Source organism: Solea solea, chromosome 3 (genome assembly GCF_958295425.1).
Source record: "Solea solea chromosome 3, fSolSol10.1, whole genome shotgun sequence".
Taxonomy (NCBI): Eukaryota; Metazoa; Chordata; class Actinopteri; order Pleuronectiformes; family Soleidae; genus Solea; species Solea solea.
Genome location: NC_081136.1, coordinates 32,342,999 through 32,358,968, shown reverse-complemented (window position 1 = coordinate 32,358,968; position 15,970 = coordinate 32,342,999). Strand labels below are relative to the sequence as shown.

At 41.5% G+C, this 15,970-nt stretch overlaps 1 protein-coding gene across 2 annotated transcripts; it reads left to right on the top strand.

Moving 5' to 3' along the window:
• Nucleotides 1-1,882: 1,882 nt before the first annotated feature.
• nrf1 (nuclear respiratory factor 1) lies at nt 1,883-15,248 on the top strand. Of its 2 annotated transcripts, XM_058626036.1 has the most exons (13): nt 1,883-2,020; nt 3,768-3,867; nt 4,053-4,197; nt 4,634-4,748; nt 4,864-4,990; nt 5,101-5,241; nt 8,463-8,621; nt 8,725-8,940; nt 9,024-9,122; nt 9,454-9,611; nt 11,433-11,554; nt 12,239-12,298; nt 14,119-15,248. In XM_058626036.1, the coding sequence occupies exons 2-13, from the start codon at nt 3,811-3,813 to the stop codon at nt 14,289-14,291; spliced, it is 1,572 nt and encodes a 523-aa protein (XP_058482019.1). In that variant the 5' UTR covers nt 1,883-2,020; nt 3,768-3,810; the 3' UTR covers nt 14,292-15,248. The 2 variants fall into 2 exon arrangements, with proteins under 2 accessions (XP_058482019.1, XP_058482020.1); XM_058626037.1 differs by lacking the exon at nt 12,239-12,298.
• The last annotated feature ends 722 nt before the right edge of the window (nt 15,249-15,970 follow it).

Sequence of the window (15,970 nt, the reverse complement as noted above, 5' to 3'; positions counted from 1 at the left end):
TATAAAATGAAGACATTACTTAAAACTTCTTGTTACGTATCTACACATACACATTGTTTGTTTGTATTTGTTTGTTATTAACTTTGTGTTTGTTTACCGCATCACACGCTGCAGAATCTTCGGGTATCAAACAGCAGCAGCTGGAGCAGCAGCGGAGTGTCACCATAAAGGGGCGTGGCTACTCGAATCTGGTGTTGCGTTCAATGACTGTCGAAAATATTAGCACGAATGTACAGTGAATGAATGAACCGAATGAACCCGTCTTGTCTCGATTCAGTATAATTACACAGTCGCTGACCAACTTACCTTAGTGTGAAATGTGGAAAATTACAGAAAACATGGACACATTCTCAGCAAGTGTTTATGTATTTAAGTAATAAACAAATAATATGTCATCCTTATGATTATGTATTTATATTTCAATCAGCCTTAGAAAGTCAGGATTGTTTGTACTGTCTCTACTGTTGTGTGTACTGTTTGTACTTTGCTCTTTTTATTTATTTATTTCCAATGTATGCAATGTAAGTTATTTGTAATTAACTGCTACCTAGTCCCTTTTGAGTAAGGTTATTTTATGTCAAGGTAGGGTCAGGAGCAAATTATTTGTGAGTATGTTATTTGTGACTGTGTTTTGTGTAACCTAAAACATGAAAAATTAAATATATATGTCGTGTATGCATGTTGGGGCCACATTGTTGTTGTAGGGGTTAGCACTCTTGCCCTTGCAGCAAGAAGACCCAGGTTTGAGCCCCGGTTGGAACAAGGGCCTATCTGCATGGAGTTTGCATGTACTCACTATGTGTGCGTGGGTTTTCTCCGGGTGCTCCAGCTTCCTCCCACAGTCCAAAAACATGCAATATGGGGATTAGGTCAATTGGTCACTCTAAATTGACCATCGGTGTGAGAGTGAATGGTTGTCTGTCCGTATGTGTGGCCCTGTGATGGACTTGCGAACTGTCCAGGGTGTGACCCCGTCTATCACTCTATGTCAGCTGAGATTGGCACAGCACCCTCCGCGACCCCCCGGTGGAGGATAAAGCGGTAGATGATGGATGTATGCATATAGATTTTACATCAGGAATACTATAATGCAATTTGCAACATTTAAATTACTTTGTGGGGACAGTTTGACCTTATGGGGACATTTTCTATAGGCCCCACAACTTTAAAGCACTGTTTCTGGGTTAAGACCTTATTTAAGGGTTAGGGCTAAAATCAGATTTAGGTTAGGGTTATAGTAACGGTTAAGGTTCAGCATTTAGTTGTGATGGTTAAGGTTAAGGGAAGGGGTTAGGGAATGCATTATGTCATTAATATGTCCTCACTAAGATATAAAAACAGGTTTGTGTATGTGTGTGTGTGCTTGTATTTCTCTTTAGGACCCTTTCAAGCATAAACACTGATCTTATCAAGTGCAGTAGTCCATATGGAGACAAGGACCTGGTCCCAATGAGGTAAAACCTAATTCCTGAGCAACTGGTTATGATTAGGGCTAAGATTTGAATTGTTTAGGTTATGGTCAGGGTTAGGCATTAACATGTTATGCTTAAGGTTAGGGATAATGCTTTGCAGTCAGGGTTTTTTCTTTTAATTTAGATGTTGTATCGTATAGCAAACATATATCATTCAAATCCCCAGTGTATGCATCAAGGATGTTTTAATTGCTGCTCCAAGAGTGAAGAAATAATGAACCAGTTTCAAAAATATAGCTAAGATATTTATCAAATATAGAAAATACATCAGTAAAAATGTGTTGCTGTAGATTCATACTGATTCTTTGATTTAAACTAACACTCATTAAAGTATTCTGTGCCAGTCTGTGACTGTAGACTGGCCTACGAGCACGGGTTAGACTCAAATGGTGAGTGAGTGTGACACTGGGGAGGAGTCCGTGAAGGCATCACCGCTGCACATCACTGTTGTGTTGGTTGCTGCTGGCTCCCCTCTGTCTGTCCTCCATTACACTTCGGTTCCATCCCCGCTGTACGGCGCAGGCCCGAAGTAGCGCAGCCGCTCTGAGGTTAGTGCCCTACCGCGCAATCTCCATCTATTTCAGCCCCGGCGCAGCCGCATCATCGAACCCGGCAGCGTTGCAGTGAAAGATGCAGATTGTTTAGGTGTTGACTGGAGAAGGATGGTGGAACATACGTGGCCTTTTTGTTGTGTGTGATTAATCGAGAACAACCTCAGATAGAGTAGATTAGCCGTAGAAGAAACAGGCCGTTGGGCCCGGCGTAGCGCTGTGTTTTGTCTTATATTGCGCGGTTTTCGTGTGGATTGCTATGTTTAGAGCCCTTTGCTGTTCACTGCACACCGAATCAGCACCGGCTCGCTCGCCGGTTAGCTACAAGAACACGACTATTCCCTTTCACCACAACCATTTTTCATTCAAATAATCGGTTTATACTGCAGCGCCAAAATCTTAGCTAGTTCGTTAGCCAGGACATTGCTAGCCTAGCACACTGTGGTAGCCGTTGTCAGCGAACCGGCAAGTGTGCTAACATCACACAGCACTGTAACGCTTGAGTAATAGCCTTGTGTATTTAATATAGATAGCATTGGCTTTATTTCAGATCATATATAACAGTCGTACATATGCAGATTTGTCAATTGACCCCATTCGCAGCTATAGTTCTTGGCATTTGTGCAGCGGTTATAATGCAAATATACACCTAGTTATTGTTTTTTTTAATGGCAGAATTTTGTTTACTGCACTCAAACGTCCAAAGTCTCTTTATGTCGCCATGGAAGACACTTGCTCATACACACATTCTTTATCTGCTCACTGTGAAATAAATAAAAGTACATTTACCTCAGTGGTTCATTTTATTTTCATACTTTGTTTCCAGGAATCACATGTCACACTTGAGTCGTGCACAGTGTGTGTTTTTCACTAACAAATTATGCTATCATTTTCTTTAACAACAATATAGTATAAGTTACACACAAACTTTGACACTCAAGCACTTTGTTTTTGCCTCAAATATGTGAAATTGGATAAGCGTCAACTTTTATTGTTAGCAACTGGTATATACTGATAACATAATTGTGTGTGTTGTGTAAGTGATTTGCACAGATACACTATCATTTACCAGTAAGAATGCTACTCTCACACTGACAGCATTTACATTTGACATTTAGTACTGGATTTCCCCTCTTTCACTCACATAAAGCTATGGTTTGTATCTCAGGAGTGTTAGTCAGACATTACTGGTGTGTTGATTATAGGTCTTGAAAGACCTATCATGATTCAAAGGGTCAGGAAAACCTTTTCATATTAACTTCTCACTTTGGTCACAATAATATATCTGCTAGGAAAATAAACAATGAAGCCATCTTGTGGCAGAGCAGTAGTAATGCACTTGGTTCCTACATATAAGAGGCATGGCACAACCTTAAATAACATTATACTAATGCACCAGACCTTAGTGTGGAAATACAGGAAAAGAAGTTGGTAACATCTGTATGTGATGTCACACAGACTGCAGGTATTACCTTGTTAGTATTACGATTTTGTGTTGGGCGATTTGTGACACAAAACGCCTGCCTGTGTTGATAATAAGCCTTCACACATAGTCACTGTCATGATTTTTAAGGTCATAAATTGTAGACTTTGTGTGTGCAATATGTATCCTCTGAACTATATGTCAATACAGCACAGCCGAAATGAATCTCAGTCAGTTTTGTTTTATTATAATAAATAGAAGCCATCTAGTATTTATCAGTATGCTTATGTTTAATATGTCTTTTCCCTTTTCTCTCCTTAGTTATTTTACCATTGATCCCACGGTGCACACCTGGTGGCTGAAAATGGAGGACCACGCTGTTGACCAGTCTCAACACATGACCACCATTGAAGCCAGCGCGGTAAGCCAACAAATATAGCAGGTGTTAGCTCTTCATGGGATGTTTGAACTATTGTAACAGTTTAAATATAGTTGATCATTAACCTGAATCATAAACCATAACACTGCAGTCAGGGATGATATAAATCCTGTGTTATTTACTACAGAAATGTAAACCACATGTACACACTTAATCACTGTTCATAGGTTCACGTGACTACCTTCACTGAAACATCCATGATGAGCGGTGAAGAAGACTCAACGTCCTCGCCAGACGACGATCCTTACGACGACACAGATATCCTCAATTCGGCTGGCACCGACGAGGTCACCGCCCACCTGGCTGCTGCAGGTAAGTCTAGATTCTACCCAGTAGGGAAAAACTGAGTGGATGATTGTGTCACAAGAGTGAGAGTGGTGTGCGTTTGCTGAGTGTCGTCGCATGACCAGATACAGTCATGATGGTCTGATTTAGGTGTGATGTTTTAAACTCAACAACAGGTGGTGCCAGTGTACTTTTTTGTGGACACCGTGCCACTCTACAAAGGTGCAGCCTGATAAGCCCCACTGATGAGAGACAAAAATTAGTTTTAGGTGAAAGATCATAGTTGAAGTTAGAGTAGCCTTTTCACAATATTAACCACAGGTAAAGAATTTTCAGCCAAACTTCAAACTACACAAAACGTGTCACAATTGCTGCTCAATTGCAATCAAACAGAATCTATGGTATAGTACTCACTCTGATAAACTCCATCTGTACACAAGCTGTCTTTTTCTTCTTTTCTCAGGGCCAGTAGGCATGGCAGCCGCTGCTGCTGTGGCGACTGGAAAGAAAAGAAAGAGGCCTCACATCTTTGAATCAAATCCCTCCATCCGCAAGAGGCAGCAGACCCGTCTGCTTAGGTGAGTTTTAAACATCAAGAATGCAACACGTTTAAATTAATTTTAGTGGTTACAATGCCAAAAATGTCACTCTCGTGCATAGTTTGCATGAAGTAATGTGATTTTACGTTTACAGGAAATTGAGAGCCACACTAGATGAGTACACGACTAGAGTGGGCCAACAGGCCATAGTACTGTGTGTTTCTCCCTCCAAACCCAACCCAGTGTTCAAGGTGTTTGGTGCTGCTCCTCTTGAGAATGTGGTGAGTGTTACACTGAGCATGTAAAGCAGTTTGCTTCACATTACAAGACGATTGTATAGTTCCAGGACCAAATGCAAACACTTTGTCTCAATTACCTGTCTACCCTCCAGGTGAGGAAGTATAAGACCATGATGTTGGAGGATTTGGAGAACGCTCTGGCTGAACATGCTCCTCCAGGTGGAGACCTGGCCTCAGAACTACCTCCTCTCACTATTGATGGCATCCCCGTCTCTGTGGACAAGATGACCCAGGTCAGGCTCAGTACGCTCTCTGCTCAGTTATTAATGCTCAACCCTCTCAAGTGCAACAACCTCATATTGTTTATCAGCATTGTATAGCTCCTCATGGCAGAAAAAGCCTCACGTAAAGCTGTTTTCACTTATGGACTCGAGTAATTCGAGGAGATATGGTTCTGACATTGTCCATTTTTTTCACATTCACATATGAAGACATTGTCTGACAGCAGCAGTACAAGCGTTAGAGGATCCAGGCTGAGTTTCTGCATTCTGACATGAGCTCACTGGGACATTAAATAGAGATTACACCAGGGCTTAAGAATCTCTGTAGCAACTTAAAAGTATACAGCAACTGGATACTTTTGTGTTCACACATACAGCACATCGGTACAATCTCTAGAGAATCGTTTATCGCATGTCTGAAACCCACAGCAGAGGGCAGTACTTGGCAACAAGTCTTGTGTTTGTTTTCTTCACCAAGTTCAATCACTCATTTGAATTGTGTGTCCAGTATCACCAATTAGATTAATCCATGCATTGTATTTCAGCAGTATGCATGATCCCCCTAGGTAGTGATTGCAGCCATGCCAAGCCTCCTCTCTTTGTAGACAGGATGTGGTAGCAGCATTCAGTGAGCAGAGCTGCAGGGTACATTGCTCTTTGTAGACTTTTTACTGCAACATTAGCACCATTGGTAGCTCGAGTCCTCTCTTCACCCGAGGGATCCCAGCTTGTTTACTCTGCCGTCCCAGTGCTGCTGACGCATCCTCTGGATCATCATCAGAGTAGCCGGCATGAAACTGGCCCAGGGAGACTCTCCTCAACCCTGGGAGCACGGCAGCCAATCCCAGGGCCAGATGAGTCCTTGGAGTGCATGTGCTAGTTGATGCTTGTTTTTCTGGAGGTTGTAGGATGAGATTATCATGAGTAACCTGTTGCCTCACTTCAGCTTGACCAAGCCAGGTGGACTGGTGTGAGTGGATGTTTTCAGAGGTGCCACGTGTTGGAGACAGGATAGTGTTTCATCCCTCTGGAAAAGGTTGACAGACTTTGGAAACATGAAACTGAGAGCACTGCAATGAAAAGGGGTTGATTTAAACATAGTTCTCCTGATTCACAATGGGCAGGCTCTGTCTTCCATCTCAACATTTGCAGTAGGTTTTGTGCAGCTGAAGAAATCCCAAGGGAGGTTTAGTGACACAAGCAGATAGGGCTGCAACGATTACTTAATTAATCGACTACTTAATTAAAACTATTTTGAAAATCGGTTTGAGTGATTTTTTTCAATAATTAAAATGTAAATGTGAATATTGTCTGCTTAATCTTCCCATATAACAAAGAAATCATTAAAACGGAATCATTTTGGTTGGAGGACAAAACACATTAAAGAACATCATCATTTCCATCATCATCATCATTTCCAGGTTTGGTAGACATTTTAAGGACCATTCAAGTACTCGATTAATCAAGAAATATGAAAACAATTGTTAGTTGTAGTCCTACAAGTGGAGGCCCTGGCCAGTCCAGTATATGGAGCATCTGTAGCAGGTGATCCTGGGTCTAGCCTGAGCCCATAATTACCCCCTAGCCTTGTTAGGGCCAGGGACCTGGCAACATAACCATTTTCCTCAATACTGATTGGACCATTCTTGGAGGATTAGGACTTGGGGGGGATGGGGTGGTGGATGCCAGGACAACATGCCACTTAACAAACTAGCTACTGTAATTTGGCCATCTGGCCTTGCATCTTACACACACGCACCTACATACATCCACATTAGCAACAGGTGGAAATGCAAGCATCCGTTGCCTACAGAATAGTTTTCCCCTGTTGTCAGCCCAGGGTTGGCTGAAGAAAAGCCTCTTAATTGTAGCCACTGAAATCAGTCTTTGTTTTTCTGAAGGCCTCTCCAATCCCTTATCTATTGATTTCCATTTTTGATATCTCTTTGTGTATTGCATGGAGGAACTGTGTGCTAATGGTTTGCAGTTGTGAGTTAGAAAGGGGGTTCTAAGGGGGGTGGAGAGAGGGATTTATTTCCTCCTGAACCATATTTAGCCCGTAATGTCGAGGCAGGCAGACACTGCAGTGCCTCATTGTGCAATATAATCCCTTGGTGATGCTTGCATATTACCAGGACACTGAGGACATTGGCACTAAACCCCACCCCAGGCTGTCGGTGTGTGTGTGTGTGTGTGTGTGTGTGTGTGTGTGTGTGTGTATGCCTCATCTGTAAGTGTCGAGGTGATGGTGAGTGAGTATGTCTGCTACTCACTAGTGACTAGTGCATCTAAAGGGTGTACACATGCTGTGGTCGATCAGTTGAAAACAAAGATTGGATCAAAACCACGTGTGACACACATGGATGATTCAAAAGTGATGCAAAATAAATCAATACATGTTATACACTTGCCTTGCTTTAACTCATATGCCTAGTTGTAGTAGCTATTAAGTGAGTATGTTTATTCTGGTTTTATGTAATGATTTCAAATGTGATAAGTTAAAGTAAAAAATAGGAATTTTACTCAATTCTATTGTACAACTGTTTTCACCAGTTTTTAATAATGGAAATAGCCACTGATGGAGCCAAATACATTATTTGGTCTGTTTTAGCTTATATCCACTACAATCCATCGGTTTATTTATCAGGGTTATGAGTAACAATGAGCAACACTTGAAATATGATGTATAATATATAATACATTTCTTTTTAGTTTGTATAACCTGTAAAGATAGTTCATTTTTGCGATTGATACACTCAAATGTAGTGGACAAGCACTCACTGTTATAGTCAGATACAACCAGTAATGAAGTCCATAAGAGTCCGTGAAATAGTACGCATCGCGAGTAATCAAAGTTAATCCAATGTTTTTGTTAGGATATTGACCTTTATTAATACCTACACTGAGTGTAGTGAAGCATTTGCTGGTTCAAAATGGCTGCTGAACTGATGTTCTCGTGGTGTCTGTCTGACACATTAGGCCGGAGCCACATCCATAGATTGGTCTGTCATATAAACATGAGCACATTGTTCTGCTTTTAGAAAGGCTGTTTCTATTTGCAGGCCCCGACGACCTCAGCACCCGGCAGCAAGTACCCAATCAATACATGCCTCCTGCTGCCTGCCTAAGGGCATGTGTGTGTGTGTGGGAGAGAGACACCGTAGCCCTTCACTGTTGAGTCTCGGTGTCTGTATCATCTCTTTCCGTCATCCATCTGTCCTTCTCCACTTCAGGCCCAGCTGCGAGCATTCATCCCAGAGATGCTGAAGTACTCAACAGGCCGAGGGAAGCCTGGCTGGGGTAAGGAGAGCTGCAAGCCAGTGTGGTGGCCAGAGGACATTCCTTGGGCCAACGTCCGCAGCGATGTCCGCACAGAAGAACAGAAACAGAGGGTGAGGGAAAAAACTGATGTGAAGATGTGATACTTGACTGATGGGGTTTATGACTCTTTCATCCTCTTCTGTCGCCGCCTAACCTGTATTTTTAATTCTCCAGGTGTCTTGGACGCAGGCATTGCGGACCATTGTGAAGAACTGCTACAAGCAGCATGGCCGTGAGGATCTGTTGTATGCTTTTGAAGACCAGCAGATTACCACGGTATCCACGACCCAGCACCATCTGACCGCGGCGCAGAGCATCGCACACCTCGTGCCCTCACAAACTGTGGTACAGACCGTCAACAACCCAGATGGAACAGTCTCACTCATTCAGGTACATTTTCCGTTACAGTTTTCGTCATTGTAGTCACTCTTATAATCTTATTTATCTTAATGCACGTTCTGTGTTTGTTTCAGGTTGGCACAGGACACACAGTTGCCACTCTGGCAGATGCCTCAGAGCTGCCTGGTGTGACGGTGGCACAGGTTAACTACTCCACTGTGACTGATGGAGAGGTACATATCCACTCATACGCACCTCTTAATCACTTCTTTATGCTCTCTGCAACTACAGCACAAAGCATACCCACCTGGTTGCAATGATTAATTCTAAATCAACTCCTTCTGAGTTTCCTAAAAGCAATTAACTGAGGAAAGACTGCTGCAGCAAATTAGAGGGTTTTTTTTGTGTGCACTCTACGGGAATAGTCTGTTCAGGACCATTAAAATGTAAACACAAACATGAAGACCCAACAATGCAAGAACAACCGTTTTTACACAGTCTTCATGGCCCTCGTGCTGGTGCTTAGATGTTTCTTGCATGAAACTGTTTCATTTCTCCGCTTAGGTGGAGCAGAATTGGGCCACCCTCCAGAGCGGGGAGATGACCATCCAAACCACTCAAGCATCTGAGGCAACACAGGCTGTAGCATCCCTGGCAGAAGCCGCTGTCGCTGCCAGTCAAGAGATGCAGCATGGCACCACTGTCACGATGGCGCTCAACAGGTGACAAATGCACAGCATTTTTGATGCAAACACAATGCAGCACTTTACGGCTTTTGGCGCCAGTTACACAGAGGAAGGCAACAACAGAAATAAGGGGAAGAAACAAGGATGTAGGAGATGTGCTATAGAGGGGATTTGTTTAAATTTTGGGTAGCGTAACTACAATTACTGGTGTAATTCATAATTTGTTTATATTCAGGAACACTGTTGCGTCCCGTCATAGACCGTTTCATCAATGCGATCATGTCACTTTGGTTGTGTTTAGCTTTCACTGATGTAACCATCATAGTGTTCAATCAGTGGAGCTAGTGAACACTGCAGAGGATGAGAATAATCCATAATTGCACTAGCAGCTTTAACAAGTGGACGAGGAAGAGACAACCGTCAGATCAGGTCACTGTTTTCCCTGGAGACGAGAGTCAACTACCTCCTGAACCTGGTTCTGCATCTAATTAATTAGCCTGTCGCTTTCCTAGGGGCAGCAGTTAAGATGCACAGGCATTAAATTGGTTGTTAGCCACACATTTCCATGTGCTAATGACTCGTTATAATTTTGTTTATTGAGTAACACTCGTGCAGGTGATAAATGTTTATTTGCTTAGTTTGACAAAGTCACTTAAGGTTTTTAAAATAAAACAACCTGTGTGTTCCACATAGATTTTTCGCGTTTACTGTAGCAGCTGTTAAACTAGTGCATGCACAGTGGTTGTTGCTGGACTGTTGTCATGTTGGAAAATTAAGCACACACTAGTATTCAGATGGGGCCAACAACAGGATCTTAAACTATGTCCCATTAGTGTCTGCAGGATCCGATTACAGCACAATAATATAGCAGGTTGAAAATCTTTTCACAGTGTTAGTCATCAGCGGTTGTAAAGGATGTGTTGAAATCATCAGCTAATATAGCAAAACAATAAAGATAGGGGTTGTTTTTTTAGTCAAAATTGATTATCACAATAATGATAAGTAAATAATTTATTCCTGAACATTATCAACCTTATATTTTATTGCTGAACCCGATCAGCCAGACTCAACAAGTAACTGAGATGTTAGCTGATTTTTTTTTTTCTTTTTTCTTTAACCACAGCACTGTCAAGGCAATAATTTCACATGTATGTTGGTATGTCCCACTGGGGCTTGTTACATTCACCCACCTGAGTCCTCCTCCCTCTTCCCTCCCCTCCTGCTGTTTACCTGTGCTGAGGTACTTTGGGCTCTGTGCCCCACAGGCTCTGGAACATTATGTCTCTGTTTTCTAGCTGCAGGTGGGAAATATATCCTCTCTAACCCGCTGTGTTGACACTGGGACCAAAAAGAAATGACAACATATCAGACATGGCCAGCTTCAATAATTAAACTCGTGTCTCCTCTTGCAAGTTACAGTATGTTACTGGGGCCACGGTGTGAACGGACCATCTCTGTCTGCAAACTATCATCTCCTTATCTGTCCATCTGTATTTCTCGCTCTCAGATGTGATTATGAACCAAGCTGTGAACAGTTCCATTAGTTCATAACGAAGCTGGTGTGGTAATAGGCTCATGGTAAATCCACCAGAGAGATCTGGTTAATAAAACTGCTTTGTTAGACCTGCAGCACCTGGCGTTTAGGGAGATGTGACAGATTCTCCATAAGTCCAGACAAGAAAAGCCTCTTACATCTCATACACTCCTACCTCTTCACCCCACATCTCTCTAATAACCACAGCCTGTGTGTGTGTGTGTGTGTGTGTGTAAGGGAGCCTGTGTGTGCCTTTTTCCCCTGTTTTTACATATTTGTACACACACTATATCTGAGCTGCTGTATTTGTCTGTGTGTTGCAGTGAGGCAGCAGCTCACGCTGTGGCGACATTGGCAGAAGCCACACTACAAGGTGGAGGGCAGATCGTGCTGGCAGAGACAGCAGCTGCTGTCGGGGCTCTAGCAGGGGTCCAGGAGGCCACAGGTACATATTGACTCACAATATTGTCATTGCTCAAACAAGCACTGTGAAAACATGAAAAACAAACACCTCAACTAGCAGCGTTTCAACGCTGGAACACATGTACAGTACAATTAGGTTTATAAAAGTTTGAAGTTCATTTATTGCTCAATCAACTGAATTCATGGTTATATTTTAGCAGATTGAGGCTTTTTGAGTCTCAGGTATTTTTAACCATTTTAATGGTTCCATAAATGATATTAGTCAAAGGTACAACTACACACACACGTCAAGCTGTCAGTCTTGTGCTTAACCATGATTTCGTCTAATCAGTGCCGTCCTACAATGGGATAAACACACTCACACACACTCACACACACGCTTTACACTAGTGCAGGAGCATCAGCAGGCCCCCGAGGGCCCCTCCTAAAGAGCTTTGATCCACTCCATTATCAGTCCACAGTCTAATCACTTGGCCAGCTGTCGGCACCCAAGTTCCTGTCTATACACGATCGCATACATATTATATATCACTAAATACACAAATACTGGCCTCCTCTAAATTTAGACACAGAAAATAAGCTTTTTTTTGTTTTGTTTTGTTTTAATTGTTTACATGATGCCACATATCTGTATAGCAGTTTACAATTGAACTGCCTAAATTAGCATCCCGGTTATTAATATTCTATTTATATGTACTGTATATAGGCTGGCGTTCTGTGAAGCTGTACAAACAGGAGGGAAACGAAGGCTTTGTTCAAACTACAGGCAAGTTAGATTTGTTTCTCAAATCAGTGTCATTCATATTCGGTCCAGACAGCACCAACCTGTCTGCATGGGTTGCTGTAGTTACTATTTAACCCCAGGTTTGATATCGTCGTTTTAAGTCAATCTATAGTCAAAGTCAATGCTATAGCAGTATTGAGTAATTAAAAGGAGCGAAAACAGGAATATAAATGACCGGACATTGTTATTCCTACAGTGAGACCACGTTTCCTTTCAGAAAGCATCACAAAAAGCTTAATGAAGTAAATAAAATAACGTTAAACATTGTAAAAGTCTGCAAAATGTGCATTATGCCTGTCCACATTTTTCTTCAAATGTAAATCCCGGTTATTCAAATGTGACCTTTTGTCACCTTTTGTCGTTTGACATCTCGCTCTCTAAAAGTGATTTGGCTGCAACAGCTCACTTAAACATTTAATGGAGCTGCCAAAGTCAGTCCTCCTCACAACAACTGACCTTAGCTAATCAGGCGTAGTGCTACACAGGAGTGGAGAGCACTGTTTGAAGTGTACTAACCCAGACACTGCTGATTGGCTTGTGTAACAACCCTTCATTCACTCACACACACACACACACACACACACAAACTAATACGTACACATGCCCTCAGCGTCTTAGTGACCACGTTGGAGTGGCCAGCGGAGCCACTTGACTCACTAACTGTGCTGCGTCTGTACGTTTCTGTGCCAGGGCAAATACCCGGTTCCCTAAATCCTCCTCTGTAATTACTGCCAGCACAATTAACTACATCAGCACAACTTCACCCTGTCACAAATCACTAATGAGTGGGTTTATTAAGCGATGTGCCCACATTTGTTTGACAATCACCAACTAAAAGGCTAAAAAGGGGGACCATATTTTGTTTTTGAGACAAATTGACTAAATATTAAATGCTTATGTGATGGAAGAATAAAGTTATTATATAAGGGTCTGAATGAACACTGGAACAAGGACTATTATAAAGCACAGTTTTTTGTTTGTTTGTAGCATAATAACCATGTAAGAGTGAAATAATCATTTTCATTATCCATGTATTTATATAAATGTACCATATCAGGGTAGGGTGCTGGAAACGTGCTCGACTTTGACCTTGGAAAAGACGAGTGAACGCTGAATATATTTGTAATTTGTGTTTGGTGCCTTTTTTTTTTTTTTTTTTTATTATTATTCTTTTTGGTTTTATCTTTTTTTTTACGTCCGGCCTCTTAGTTGACACTCACAGGAGTGGGCACAAGCTACCGCCATCCCATACACTGACCTTCTTGCCTGTCCGTGACACCGTGACAGCTGGTAGGGAGGGGCAGAGGCCCATGTGACTACAGCTATAATCCCTACAGGCAAAGACACACACACACACACACATACACACAGCTGGGCATGGGGGAAGCAAGCTATGGATGTTCAGTGAGACCATTGTTCAGAAACATGGCTGCCTACCTCTGGCCAAAGACTGAAGGAGCAGTATTGTGATAGTCGTAGGTCTACAATTAATGCTAATTTTCATGATTGATTGACTATCTTTTAACACATATGAATTAATAAACTTCCTTTATCGATTCAGCACCATCAAATAGCCGAGGAGCCGCGACTATTTCCCAGAATCTAAAGTATTGTCTAAAGTGCTTCTTTGTCCACCATCCAACACAAAGCCTGGCATTTTTCCTCGACTTCTAGACTAAATAATTAACACATCATCAGACCTGCTGGGAAATGTGTGTTTTTATTAATGGAATCTGTTTTGCATTGTAATGATTGTGTAAACGATTTCAAGTTCAGCTAATAATCTGCTTTGAAAATGCCAGTCTTTCCGTCAGGCCTGGTCCAGATCCCGGTCAGCATGTATCAGACTGTGGTCACCAGTCTCGCACAGGGCAACCGGCCCGTCCAGGTCGCCATGGCACCGGTCACGACGCGCATCGATAACACCGTCACTCTGGACGGCCAGGCAGTGGAGGTCGTGACCCTGGAGCAGTGACACTTTGGACCTCGGGAGGAATAGACGGCGCTGACATCGGCCACTTCTGAGATTTGTTTGCCCTACTGTTTTCCACGACATCATGCTGTGTATAATGTCAAATATATTTTTTAAATTTACTTCCACAGGGGAGGTAAAAAAAAAAAAAGAAAAAAAGAAAAAGATCTATCAGTGCATTGTGTTAAATATGTAAAGGTTTTTTTGTTTTTGGGGGGGGTGTAAGTTTTTTTTCCTTCATTTCCTTCACGTTTTTTAGAGCCTGTGATGTTGAGTATTTAGTATTTATTTCCTTCCAAGTAAACCTTTTACTTTAAAGCAAAGACGAACCAAAAAGCCTGGGATGAAAGCCACCAGTCCTTCAATGTGTCACCCATCACTGTTCAGGATTATGTACATGATCCATGTGCGCGTACGTTCTGTTTTCATGACACATTCACAAGTCAGCGCTAAAGTTAAGTCACCCACACTTGTTTTCTCCTCACGGTCGATGATAAAGTATTATATTGAAGTACCATCCCATCTTGTCGTGTGCTTTTTTCCTTGTGCTGTGTCACATACGATTTTTGAAGACTCAGGATTTATGTCGATGTTTTTTTTTTCACTGCTGGATTTCTGAGCATTGATAGGAGCAGGTCCTTGGAATTGTTTTGGGTTGTTTTTTTTTTGTTGTTTTTTTTTTACATGAACTGGTTTATGGATTTGTGATCGTTATCACTTTGTACTTTATATCACAGGAAGTGGATCATGCTTGGTCAAGAACTGCAGTATTTATTATAAAACAAACACATCACAAAACAATGTTTTTAATCCTATGACGGAAATAATTGCTTGCAACAAATCAACTTAGTTTGAAACAGCTGTAAAAAAAAAGAAAAAAAAAGTGTGTTCCTCACTCACCAAACTTCTGTTTTTGAGAAAATAAAGTCTATCTATAGACGGGCTGCTGTTCACCACTCACACTGCTTCTGTCCTGGTTATTATCTACAAGCTCAAGCGTCACATGTGCGACAATTCTCAGTGTTTTAAGAAAATTGTTTCGTAAAATAAACATCACAGGTAAACGTGATTGTGTCGTCAGATTGTATTAGGTCACAGTTATAATTTCAGTAGGGCTTTGAATAAATATCTAATTATTAGCAATTATTGTGACAGGAAATGCGATTGCGATATGATTGGCTATATCACATGGAATTGTAATTTTTACATCATTATTCTCATTTTCATTCAAAAAAACATTAATTAATGTGTGATATTTGTGAAGATGTTCTCTTCAGTCTCTAGAATAAGATGTGTAATAATAATTAATCTAAAATAATACTTTGACACATTTTGGCTTGAACGAATATTGCGTCTCCTGCAATTTGAAAATTGCAGTAAGCTGTATTGTGATTTCGATGAATTGTTCAGTCCTAATTTTCATGAATGACTTCCTAAATAAACTGCAACAACAGTAACTGACTACATTGCAAAGTGATCCACACAGAATTAAGTATGTGATAATGTTTCTAAAGTTAGTGTTTGTACGTTTAACGTATGACTCCTAATTCTTTTTGACCCCTAAAGATAACAAAAATGGGAGAAAGGTGACAGATTAGTGTCACGAATGGTAGATGATGATAGAATGATGGACGATGGACAAAAACAAGGCGAAACGAGAAACACTTGCACCTGCACTTAAG